This window comes from Erigeron canadensis, chromosome 2, assembly GCF_010389155.1.
Source record: "Erigeron canadensis isolate Cc75 chromosome 2, C_canadensis_v1, whole genome shotgun sequence".
Lineage (NCBI taxonomy): Eukaryota > Viridiplantae > Streptophyta > Magnoliopsida > Asterales > Asteraceae > Erigeron > Erigeron canadensis.
The window spans coordinates 33,054,258-33,067,041 of NC_057762.1; the positions used below are offsets into that span (position 1 = coordinate 33,054,258).

Genomic DNA, 12,784 nt, shown 5'->3' on the forward strand with positions numbered 1-12,784 from the left:
AATGGATATATCATCACTAGATAGATGTGGGAGTTCATATATCCAAAAATATTAGAAGAAATAAGATTTAGTTCATTGATGTATGATCTGTTACACAACTAAAATTAAAATATATGTAAAATAATAAATTAAACATTCTATTTTCTGTAATATTATTCTTTAGGACAATATACTAGCTATCAATTCTTATAATGAATACTACTCTAGTAATATATTTATTTATTAATAACTACATTAACTAATATAACAAAAAAAAAAAAAATCCTGAAACAAAATTTTTAAAGATAGAAGATAAAAAAGTTTCGTTTTTGTTTTTTTTTTAGTTTGTTTTTTTATTTTTATTTTTCACTTTTTTTCAATTAACTCATTCCAAGATAAAATTAAAAAAATAAAAAATCTAAACCGAGTCAATCATGCATGAACGACATATATAAAGGTATAATACGAGTTTCGTCTTTAAAGATATTGATAAAAGGTAGCTGATGAGAGTAATAGGTCATGATAAGGGTTGATGGGTGATGGTTGATCTACCTAAAAGACTCCACTTTTAGTCATCATGGCTCCATCATAGACTCACAGATTTCGCCTATAGCTTACGGGTTACGGCTTTGAAAATTGTTCACCGAAAAACACAACAACATATTATTGAAAAACTTTATTTTTTTTAGATTCAAACCTAATTAATTCTCCCCAAATACATGCTTCTAACTGGGACTCCGAGTGGATATCAAATAGGATACCCATATTGGCTGTAAATAAATGCATATAAAGCATCAGTCCAAAAGAAAAGTTATGTATTTAACTATATATATATTGCTGTTTTTAATTGGGCTTTATTTTCTCAACTGCATAAGGAATTAATATATATCCCTCCATCTCCCACCTTTTGCATTCTCACTTTCCCCTGTATATTACTAATTAAATACATCTTCATTAATTTAAAACCTCACTTCACAATTTCATATCTTAATTCTCGTACCTGTGCTGCGTTTCATATGCAGCCTTGTTCGATCGAGAAACAGAAACACTCAATTAATATAATATTCATATTAATTGATTGATCGATATGGAGTTACATATTAGATTGCCATTCTTGTTAGTAGTAGTAGTAATTCAAATATGTTTGTTCATCAATATCGCTACTGCGTGCTCTAACGGAACATGCAAGGTACGTACATCACCTAATTTTTAGTACAGTATATTTTAGTCTAATTCTCTTAACGCGCGTATAGATGTCTATATATAGTTATATACTACTCGTATATAATTTGCGTACTATTTTTATAAAAAACTTGACAAATGAAATTTGAAATGATTCATTATTATTGCAAGTGTAGTTGCTAGATAATTGTGAATCGGACGGAGATTGTGAGGCTGGTCTCTATTGTTTCTCATGCCCTCAAGGATTTCCGGGCTCCAAATGTGTCCGCTCAAAGGCTACGCCAGTCTTCAATCTTATGGTTAGTCCTAGTTACTAATTAATTAATTGTCTCTCTTAAATTATTATTTTATAAATTAACAATGTTAATGTAAATTTTATATATTACTTAGATAGATTAGATATGGGTATTAAAAAAAAAGTCGTACATGTTCGGTGTTCTATTAAAACGTTTGAGTTCCGCCTATGAAGAGGAATTAAAGTAGTGAAACATAGTACACATGTTGGATTCATTATGGTGTGTTTGTTTTAGTGTGTGAAACCAGAAATGTCGTACCGATTTTTTGTTCGCAATAATTATCGCCATGAATGAATAGGAATAAAACAAAGGGGTGGTCATATTTAAGCGCTCGACGTTAACCACACAAGAACAAATATAGTATTTTTAATTTTTTATTTTTGCAAACTTTATGTTGGAAAACGAAATGTAAATTGACACAAATATCGTATGATTTACTAAATTTATGCGAAAATGCAATTTTTTTAAAACTAGATTAAGGACAATTTTGGAATTTTATTTTATTTATTTATTTATTTTTTTCAATGGTACATTGAAATTGCTTAATTTATACACCAACGTACCAATTTCGATAAGAACAATAACAAAAAGGGAAAATCTCCAGTGTTCTTGACAAAACTGGTTGTTTTTTAAATTCAAAAAAATAGTAATCGATCATTTGGTCTTTTTTAATAATTATTTGAAACCCTTATTTATCATCTAAGCAAGTTTTTTTCTTCAAATCAACTTTGGAATTTAAAAACAGCTTACAATGAATTGTTCAAAAAAGAAAAGGAAACTCACACACACATATGAGTCACCTAAAAGTTTGGATGGTTGTATTCCTAATATAAAAACTACATATTACATAACATTTTACCAAACCCTGTGACTAAATCCAAATATGTATATGTTAATAACACATATATGGTCAATAGAAGCTTAGACTACTTTATATATCTACCTTGTTAATGACTAATGATTTAATTATGCTATATGATTAGACCAAAACTGATTATGAATGGATTGGAGAAACTTTTATCCATATTTTAATTGTTGTTGTAAATGGATTGGAGCCTTGGAGGGACTTCTATTACGTGTTTTGGTTGGAGACTTTAGAAACCACAAATTCTTATTGCATATATGATGACATAATTATCATTTATAACCTACCCAGTTACAACCGAAGTCAACAAGTGGGTTAGTTGATGCCACTCTTTTAAGGTTCTTATTGGGCTAGACGGGCTGGGCTGGGCCAGGTTTACTTTCAGTTTTTGTGTTTACTACAAAAGTACATACCAACTTTTTTTTTTTATTGTTGAATTCTTCTTTTTGATGTTAGTATGTTTGTAACTTTGAATGATTGGAAAACAGAATAACTCTCTCCCATTCAACAAATATGCTTTCTTGACGACACATAACGCCTTTGCTATCGATAATGGGACCGTGCGAGTTACTCCGACGAATCAAGAAGACAGTGTCACTCAACAGCTAAACGTATGTATGCTACACATTTCGTTAGTTGTCTCGTTTCTATCATTTCTTTTTTACTATAAGATGAAATACATTTCTGACTTGTTTCATTTTATCATCATATATATTTTAGAATGGCGTTCGTGGTTTAATGCTTGATACATACGACTTTGAAGACACTGTTTGGTTGTGCCATTCTTTTGGTGGAAAATGTTATGACCTCACCAAATTTGTAAGCCTTTTTTTCTTTTCTTTTGTAGTTGTAGTAGTATAAGCAATTGTGCTATTTTTTGATGCATTCTTAACTCTAATAATATAGGCACCAGCTATAGACACTTTGAAAGAAATTGAAGTTTTTCTATCAGCAAATCCAACAGAAATAGTGACAATCATTCTTGAAGACTATGTACATGCACCTAATGGTTTGACCAATGTCTTTACTGATGCGGGTCTGAAAAAGTACTGGTTTCCGGTAGAAAAAATGCCTAAAAATGGCCAAGATTGGCCTTTGGTTAGTGACATGGTGGCAAACAATCAAAGGTTACTTGTTTTTGGCTCAAATAGTTCCAAGGAACAAAGTGAAGGAATTGCCTACCAATGGAACTACATGGTTGAAAACCAATGTGAGTTTTTATTCACTCTCTTTTATTAAAAAAATAGATGTTCATATGTCCCTTTTGTCCTTTTTTTTTTCTTTTATAATTATTCTTGAATTTGTTTGTTTTGATTGTAGATGGGGACGGTGGAATGAAGGCAGGGGAATGCCCGAACAGAGGAGAGTCGTCTCCAATGAACGACACAACAAAATCACTTGTTTTAGTAAACTACTTCCGTACTCTTCCTTTAAAAGTGTTGGCATGTGGTCAAAACAATGGCGACCTCTTGGACATGACCAAGACTTGCCACAGTGACTCTGCTAATCGTTGGGCCAACTTCCTTGCTGTCGATTTTTACAAGGTACCAAAACATATAGTGTCTATATATATATATATATATATAGCATTTAGAGTTCCATGTTACAATTATATAGAGTATATCTTTCATTATTCATTGGATTTTGTTTCGTTTTGTTAGAGGAGTGAAGGAGGTGGAACATTTCAAGCCGTCGATTTGATGAATGGAGAGCTTTTGTGTGGATGCAACGACGTACATGCTTGCGTGGTAATTTGAATCCTCGATGATCAATATATACTATCGAATTCACTTATAGTTTTTGTTTCGAATACATTTGATTTGCCAATATTTTAGAAAGTTAGTGATGAAAAATTTGTATATTTTGCAGCCTGGTGGAGGAAGCTGTACACCCTAAAGCTTTTGGTACCAAATGATATGGATACAGATTAATTATATCTAAAAATTCTAGTTTCCCTTGAAGTTGGTAGCTATTTTGATGATTGTTACTTTTTTGGAAACTAGAAAGTAAAAAGAAGAAAAAGATTTAATTGTTTCCCTTTATAATATTTAGAAATAAGATCGAGAGTTTCGGGTTTTTCTATTGTGTCTACTTGTCACATGTTATGAAATATTAACGAACTAAAGCATCTTGTTATGTGTGGTGGTGGTCACTTTGGAAGCATAGGAACGAAGTTGTTTACCGGGCAAGTAACACTAACCAACGAGGTATTTCAATAACTCATTCTTATTTTGGATTTCAAGTTGCGATAAGAAATCTAATATGTCATGACCCATATGGGCAATGAGTCCTTTTATATTGTAATTGTAATGTTTTGTATTATGCTCCGACTTCTTGCCGGAGAATTATGTATATAATATCAAAGTTGTTGTGGTCCATGTGGTATCACACTAGTTGTATCCTTGGTCCAAAACTAACGGACCGTTTATTTTCTCCGTTTGTAATGCCATGTGCCACGCATGTGATGGGCTAGACCAACTTTTCATAAAAACAATGACTATTTTTGCAAATCCAATTTTCTTTTCTTTTTTCTATTAACACTACTCCTGTCCATTCATCATTGCATATGCAAACACTTACCCTTTCATAGCATTCAGGTGTACTTGGTTTTTGTTAATTCACTTATGAGAAGAGACCCATAAATCTATATGGCCATTGTTTCCTTCAGGATCCACCACACAACCATCACTGTTATAGGGTCGTCGTTACCTTTATATCAAAATCTCCACACACATCTGCTAACACCAAGATCCTACCACCCATACATATATACAAAGAGAGACACAGAGGGGAGAGAGTGATGAAGAGTGCAGAGCGCAAAGTGATAGCAGCAGTGTGGTGGTGGCGTTTTCCGACAGTCGCCGCCTGGCGGCGGCGGCGGTAGTTGGCGAAGACTGAGATTATCCAAAAAATCAAACGGTACCAAAATCCCCAAATCGCTAACACCATTTGTCAAATCGGCAGTTAATCAAACCAGATCCAAGAATTTAAGATGAAACCCCAGATCAATGAGATGAAATCGGGGTAGTATGAACCCTCCAGAAAATATCTCTACGAAAGAAGAAAGAAACACAAGATCATGTAATATAGCCTTATGAAGAATAATCTTTGTGAAAATAAAAATTAATTCAACTTTGTATTGATTATCATTTGATATTAGATTTTGAATAATTGTCGTTTGTCTAGAGAGAAGTATGTGGATTTGTTTGATCTAAATATCAGATTTCTAACGTTGCAAGAATAGTCCTTTTTTATATTAAAAGACAGTATTGCCCCTCACGTGAGGGGCACATGATGCCCTTAACAGCAGAAAATAGACGGAACCGTCTGTTTGGACTGACATCGCGACTATGTTGATATCACAGGGACCAAAAAAACGACTTTGTGCACGTTTGGACGATTCTTGCAAATGAGGTGATAACACAAGGACCAAAAATGCATTTCGTTCTTTAATTTAGGTTGGATTCATTATGGTGTGTTTGTTTTAGTGTTTGAAACCAGAAATGTCGCACCGATTTTTTGTTGGCATTAATTATCGTCTGAAAGTCGCCATGAATAATGAATCTGAATAAAACAAATGGGTGGTCATATGTAAGTCGTCGATGTTAACCACACAAGAACAAATATAGTTTTTTTTTTTTCTTTTCAAACTTAATTTTGTAGAACGAAATGTAAAATGACACAAATGTAGTAGTATGATTTACTAAATTTTTGCAAAAATATCAATTTTTTAAAACTAGACTGGGGATAATTTTGGAACCTTAAAAAACTGATCATGTGTATTTTTTTCGGTATATATCAATGGTACATTGAAATAATCAAATTACTTTGTACATCAACCAATTTCGATAAGAACAATAATAAATTGGAAATGTCCTTCAATTCTTGACAAACTGGTAGTTTTTTAAATTCACGAAAATAGTAATCATTTGGAATTTTTTATTAGCTTGAAACCCACTTTTATCACCGAACTATCGAAGCAAGTTTTTTTCTTAAAATCAAATTTGGGATATTAAAAAACTTGACACAAGTATTAAAAAAAGAAAAAGAAACACACATATATGAGTCACCTAAAAGTTTGGATAGTTGTCTTCCTAATATAAAATCTACATATTACAGAGTAACATTTTACCAAACACTGTGAAAAAAATCCAAATATGTATAGGTTAATAACAAATTTATATGGTCAATAAAAGCTTAAACTACTTTATATTTCTACCTTGTTTAAGACTAATCATTTACTTAATTATGCTATATGATTAAACTAACACTAGTTCAAAACAATGTTTGATATGATTGATGCACTATTTTCTTCGCATTGTAATTGTGGTTATGAATATGAATGGATTGGAGGGGCTTCTATTACGTTTTTTCGTTGGAGACTTTAGAAACCACAAATTCTTATTGCATATATGATGACACAATTATCATTTATAACCTACCTACCCAGTTACAACCAAAGTCAACAAGTGGGTTAGTTGAAGCCACTCTTTTAAGGTTCTTATTGGGCTAGCCGAGCTGGGCTGGGCCAGGTTTACTTTCAATAGTTTCTTTTTCAACGAACTACAAAGCAACTTATTTTTGTTGTTTTTTTCCTTTAAATAATACGAGTAGTGATTGAAAAACTAAATAACTCTCTCCCATTCAACAAATATGCTTTCTTGACGACACATAACGCCTATGGGACTGTGCGAGTTACTCCGACGAACCATTGAACCAAGAAGATAGCATCACTCAACAGCCAAAGGTATGCTACACATATAGTTAGCTGTCTCGTTTGTATCATTTCTTTTTGACAATAAGATGAAATACATTACTAACATGTTTCATTTGACGACCATCATATATAATTTTGTAGAATGGCGTTCATGTTTTAATGCTTGATACTTACGACTTTGAAGATACTGTTTGATTGTGCCATTCTTTTGATTATTTTCTCAACTATTAAACGACATGCACCATAAACAACTAGAATAATACCTGTGCGTAGCCCAGGTTACACTTAAACTTACATTTCAGCTGAACACAACTAAATACCAACTCAAAATGGGTGTATCATGTTTGTAACTGTAATGTGTGTTATATTCTTTGGGCTGCCTCAATAACTGTTATGGGCGCCTAGGTGTATTTTTTTTTCTTAAAATAAAAATTTTGTTGGCTGACAGAAAAAAATACCAACTGAAATAAAATGTATAATATGATACTCCAGTTATGTTTTTTATATATGAAGTTTATTACTTTTTGTTATAAAATATACAAATATATGATGAAAAATGTTCATTCTATCTATAACTATTTATAAAACATATTGACCTCTTCTATTTTAGAAAATTAAACACTTTTTATAACAAAAATACCTTTATGTCTTAATCATAATTCCCTTATACACCTAATCTATACTTTTGTACTATTTAATAAATAAAACAACCCTCTATTTAAAAGTTATGAATGAATTATCTAAAATACCATTAATGATTAAATTACAATACCAGTTATTTATCCAATATATCTCCATTAACGTTTTACATTAATTATCTATACCACTCGACTCTGCCTCCACCACCAACAGTCGTCCCCACCACCAAACCGTTGCCGCCATAACCACCACCACCCGAAAAAGCCGGTTAATTTCGGTTAACCATTTATTACAGTTATGCTAATATAAAGTTTAAGTTTTCAACTATAATAATCAATTTACATTGTATTGATTAATTTTTCTATGTATAATAGACGTTTAACTACATTAATATTTTGATTTATAAATAAATATACATTACATCTAATTTTGAGTTACTTTTTCTAACACGTTATATTTACGCAATGCAAGTTTTTATTTAAGAATATCATGATTTACTACCTAAAATGTCTTTTATATGATATTATTAATATTTTAGATAAATATTTTAAACAAAGTTAACAACTTTTTCTAAAAAGATTATATATATGTAAGAAAATTATTTAGAATATTCAAAACTAATCATTGTGAAAGAAAGTTAGTAAAATTGTTAATATTTTAGGCAACAAATACAAAAATTTAGCTAAATAGATATGTAAATAATGTAATCATGTAATACAAAATTCGGTTCGGTTAACCGCTGATAATGAATATTGAAAACCGTAACCGAACCGTTACACATCGGGTTTTTTATATTCAATTTTTTCGGGTTCGGTTTTCGGTTTTTTTGGGTTTCGGTTTTTTATTACATATACAAGCAATAAAAAATTAAAAAGCATAAACATGTTTGAAATGGTGATATAGTGCTTGACTGCGTGGCCGTACTGTGGGGTAGCCTAAGGGTGGGGGGAGGGCTTCCCCACTCCTCCCCTCCCCTCCCTGATTTTTCTTCTCCTCCCCTCCCCGAAACCTAGGAGCACTTCACCACCTCTCCCCTCCCCTCCCCACCCTTTTCTATTTAATTTCATTTCTATTTATTTTTAAAAGTAAAACATTTTATTTAATAAATTAAAACTAATACAAATATTAAATATAAAACAAACAACAAAATAAAACATCAAAGTACAATATTAAACGAAACGACAACACAATACATAAATAAACTAGCGATCGATGCCCGGGATGAATGTGCGATGAATATGGTCAATGAGATCCATCTTAAGATCCTCGTGAACGTTTGGGTTCTGTATCTCAAACAGTCGTTCATCCGATGGCTGTGGCGCAACAGGGGGATCTGGAATGTAATCAGGACTTATAGCGTGGTCCTCGTCTTTTAAAATCATGTTGTGAAGAATACAACACGCATACATAATCTTACAGATGGGGGTTTCTTCCATTTGTCTTGCCGGTTCTCTAAGTATTTTCCATTTTTTTTTATAATACCAAAAGCTCGCTCCACATTCTTCCTTGCAGCCTCCTGTGCCTTAGCAAATCGAATCCTTTTCTCACCGGTTGGATGGGAAATCGTTTTCACAAACATCGCATATCTTGGGTAGATCCCATCCACGAGAAAATACGGGTACTGATATTCGGTTCCATTTACAGTGAATGGAACCAACGGTGTTGTGCCGTCTTCAAAAGGATTGAACAAAGGAGATTGGTTCAACACATTAATGTCGTTGTTTGAACCGGCAACACCAAAGTATGCGTGCTGCTTCAAGCGATATCGTCGGCCCGTGATGATCATCTCGCGTGTACTGGCCACGCCAAGCTACTGGACAATTATCCCAACCCCAGTGTGTACAATCAAGACTCCCTATAAACACATTTATTAGACCGAAAATATTAAGTAAGCTACGTAATATATATATATATATATGTATATGTATATACATTATTAACTAAACTACGTAAAAATATATATATATATACACACATTATTAACTAAACTACGTAATATATATATATATATATATTATTAACTAAACTACGTAAAAAATATATATATACATTATTAACTAAACTACGTAAAATATATATACATATATACATTAAGTAAATATATATATTAAGTAAAGATATACCTAACATGCCGGGGAAACCATGATAAGACGCATGATGATCAAGAATGAGTTGCGTATCAGTACGCGTTGCCCTACGCAAATATTCATGCCGATACAACTTAATGACTCCATCACAAAAAGCATTAAGGGTGTCACGTGACGATCTTTCCGACATATTTAGGTAATCATCTAAACTGTCGGGATTACTACCGTATCCTAACTGGTGAACTGCAGATGTGCATCTCTGTAAAGCCGAAAACCCCCATTTACCACGAGCGTCGATCTTCCTTTGAAAAAAACTAAAATTGTTTTCCAAATCTGAAGCTATCTTCACAAACAACCGTCTACCCATACGAAACCTTTGTCTAAAAAAAGTCTCATTAAATTTCGGTTCCTCGGCAAAATAATCTCGAAAAAGACGGTTGTGAGACTCACTGCGATCGTCGCGTCTTGTATACGTTTTTGAAGAGGAGGCAGTATCACGGACATCTTGTAGAATCGCATAATGCGCCATTGTGAATAGATTAATATACCGTTCCGTCTCGTCGGATGAACTCGAGTCCGATTGGAAATTTGGGGGTGTTGGGCCATGATTGTCAAGAAATAAAGGATTGTTGAAGAAAGGGTTCATGATTCCGAAAATATAGATATATGTGTGTGTTATTTGTGTGTGTGATTTGTGTGTTGAAAGAAAAAAAAAAGAAACAGAAGTGCAGAATGGAGAAACAAGGAAGAAAAAAAGAAGAAGGAAAGAAGAAGAAAGAGAGAGAGAGACGTTGCAAACGTGGACCCCTCTTTTTTTTTTTTTTCAACGGTCAACTTTTTCGACACCCAAACCGGCACCACTTTGCCCAGTCGCCTCCCCACCCAACCGGTACCGGGGGGTCGGGGCGGTCTGCCATCCGGTACCGGCCCGGTACCGGTCCGGTGCCTCAACCACTCCGTCTACCCTAATATGGTGGTTATTTTGGTAGGCTGAATATTTTGGCACATTCGACTATTCGAGCCTTGAATATCCATTTTATTCGATCGATTCAATGAATATACCGGAAATATGAGAGTTTGTCATCCGTGAATACACAAATGGTGTAGTGACAACTGACAACGATGTAATTATTTTTTTTACAATGAATTATCAAGTTTGAGTTTAATTAATATATTTAAAGTTTCAAGCCTTCTTTCTCAAATATCTTAAGTGATAGGAGTTTAATATAAAGGGTTTAAATTGTGAATGAATCTATTTTCCGAAGGTGTTATTATATTTCTCGATATTTGTAAATAATTTACACCTTTAAAAAAGATATAAACTTTTGATTAATATTAATAAAACATATTAATTAGTGAATAGACTGGGATGAAAAGTTAATTATATATCTCGGTATTACTTTAGTAAAGTATGAGAGCAAGTACCCGTGTCTTGCGGCAGTGAGATGGTGGGGTGATATCTAGGTCATAGAGTATGATAGTCAAATGCCTTAGCCGTACGGGCTCCGCCTTCGAATTTAAAAATTTGTCGAAAGTATATCGAATGACATCTCTAATGAAAGAGCATGAAATTTTAAGAACACCCATACAATTTTTATAATTTATCGATGTACGGTTTTTGAGATAAAAGATTTTGAATGAATTGGAGGAATAAATGATTTATGGAGGAGAGAGAAAAAAGATGATTGATTGAGATTTGAGGAGAGAGAAAAAATATTATAGTTATTTTAAATAAATATAGAATAGATAGGAGGGACATTTTGGGAAACTACTTAAAAATCAATATTGAAAATTTTAAGTTAATGTTGAAAATTTAGAGAAAATATATTTTATAATATAGTATAGATATTTAGCTATGAATATTGTTTATGTTGGAAGCGTTTTGTTGTGACCGTTTCTTTTTTGAGGGTGTAGTCCACCACCATTGATGGCCAAAAAACCTAACTTTTAAATTTGGAGTTTTTTATTTGAGGTTAATTATATTGTGTTTTTCTTGGCTAAATTGCGGGAATCATAGCCGGCTAGCTGCTAGCCAATGCTCCCCTTCACCCTTATTTCAACGAGATTTTATTTCTTTTCGGAAATTCTTACAAATGATTAGTGAATTCTGTAAAAATAATTATTTAGAGTGACTGGACCATTTATAAATTTAGCATGTAAATTAAAAAAGCTAGCTTAAAGATTTATGTGCGAGTGATGTTAATAGCATGCAAGTACGTAACGTAACCAAATTAAGTTTGAACAATTGATACGCTTATCAAGGTCCGCATATTGCATATATCCCAGAAAACCCAAAACTTAATTACTCAACAATCAAATATCACAAACCAAAACAATCTATTTTCATAAACAAAACTGTGACAAATTTATACATTATCATAACACCTTACTTTATTCTTAAATATAAAGGTTAACGATCAACATAAAATATAACAACTTACTTTAATTTACTAATGTTCTTCATGCAGCAATTTACTTTTGTATTTCTCTACTAATTAAAAAATCGATAAGTTGGCTAATTCACTGTCTCCCTTATAACAAAGTTGGCTTTCAACTCAGTCAAATGTTTATGTACCAGCAGTTATCTAAGCATTTTGCTAAGGGATAACTGCAGATAATAGAAAGCACCTTTCGACCGATTCATGAAAATAACAGTGATCTTTATAAGTTTTATTTTTTAGAATCGAACTTTCATTTATTCCCGAAAATAGTAACATTTGACACACGTACATGATGAAATGGACATTTTTCGATTACGTGACATTTTTTACTTTCGATTTTCTGGAGTTTCGTGAATTGGTCACTGTTATGTAATTTCTACAACCCTTGTCATTTCCCCAAAAAATGACATGGCTCCATTTTAGTTTCGGTATTGGTAAGGTATTTCTTCTCGCAATTTTATCTTGAAGCTAGTTTCAGCTTAATTTTATTGATCTCTGTCGAGTCTCTTCCTATTTCAAGCATTGAAAAGCTGAAAAACTGTGTATAAAGATCTTATATGAGACATAGATCTAGCTCT

General features: G+C 32.6%; 2 protein-coding genes across 2 annotated transcripts; one reads left to right on the top strand and one right to left on the bottom strand.

The window, feature by feature from the left end:
• Positions 1 to 950: 950 nt before the first annotated feature.
• On the top strand, positions 951 to 4,398 carry LOC122588743 (PI-PLC X domain-containing protein At5g67130). Its single transcript, XM_043760918.1, has 8 exons — positions 951 to 1,168; positions 1,338 to 1,460; positions 2,811 to 2,933; positions 3,043 to 3,141; positions 3,229 to 3,532; positions 3,643 to 3,866; positions 3,984 to 4,070; positions 4,192 to 4,398. The coding sequence occupies exons 1-8, from the start codon at positions 1,067 to 1,069 to the stop codon at positions 4,216 to 4,218; spliced, it is 1,089 nt and encodes a 362-aa protein (XP_043616853.1). The 5' UTR covers positions 951 to 1,066; the 3' UTR covers positions 4,219 to 4,398.
• Positions 4,399 to 9,387: 4,989 nt separating this feature from the next.
• Positions 9,388 to 10,411, bottom strand: LOC122588119. Its single transcript, XM_043760254.1, has 2 exons — positions 9,865 to 10,411; positions 9,388 to 9,533 (listed from the first exon to the last, which is right to left on the bottom strand). Exons 1-2 carry the CDS (start codon positions 10,409 to 10,411, stop codon positions 9,388 to 9,390), a joined length of 693 nt encoding a protein of 230 aa, XP_043616189.1.
• Positions 10,412 to 12,784: the final 2,373 nt, after the last annotated feature.

What these genes read in the sequence shown, in the direction of transcription:
- LOC122588119 (XM_043760254.1), bottom strand. Translation starts at nt 10,411, where the DNA reads ATGAACCCTTTCTTCAACAATCCTTTATTTCTTGACAATCATGGCCCA. An exon ending in ATATTTGCGTAGGGCAACGC is followed by an intron (nt 9,534 to 9,864) that starts GTACTGATACGC and finishes ATGTGTTTATAG; the next exon opens with GGAGTCTTGATTGTACACAC.
- LOC122588743 (XM_043760918.1), top strand. Translation starts at nt 1,067, where the DNA reads ATGGAGTTACATATTAGATTGCCATTCTTGTTAGTAGTAGTAGTAATT. An exon ending in CTACATGGTTGAAAACCAAT is followed by an intron (nt 3,533 to 3,642) that starts GTGAGTTTTTAT and finishes TTTTGATTGTAG; the next exon opens with ATGGGGACGGTGGAATGAAG. An exon ending in TTGCTGTCGATTTTTACAAG is followed by an intron (nt 3,867 to 3,983) that starts GTACCAAAACAT and finishes TCGTTTTGTTAG; the next exon opens with AGGAGTGAAGGAGGTGGAAC.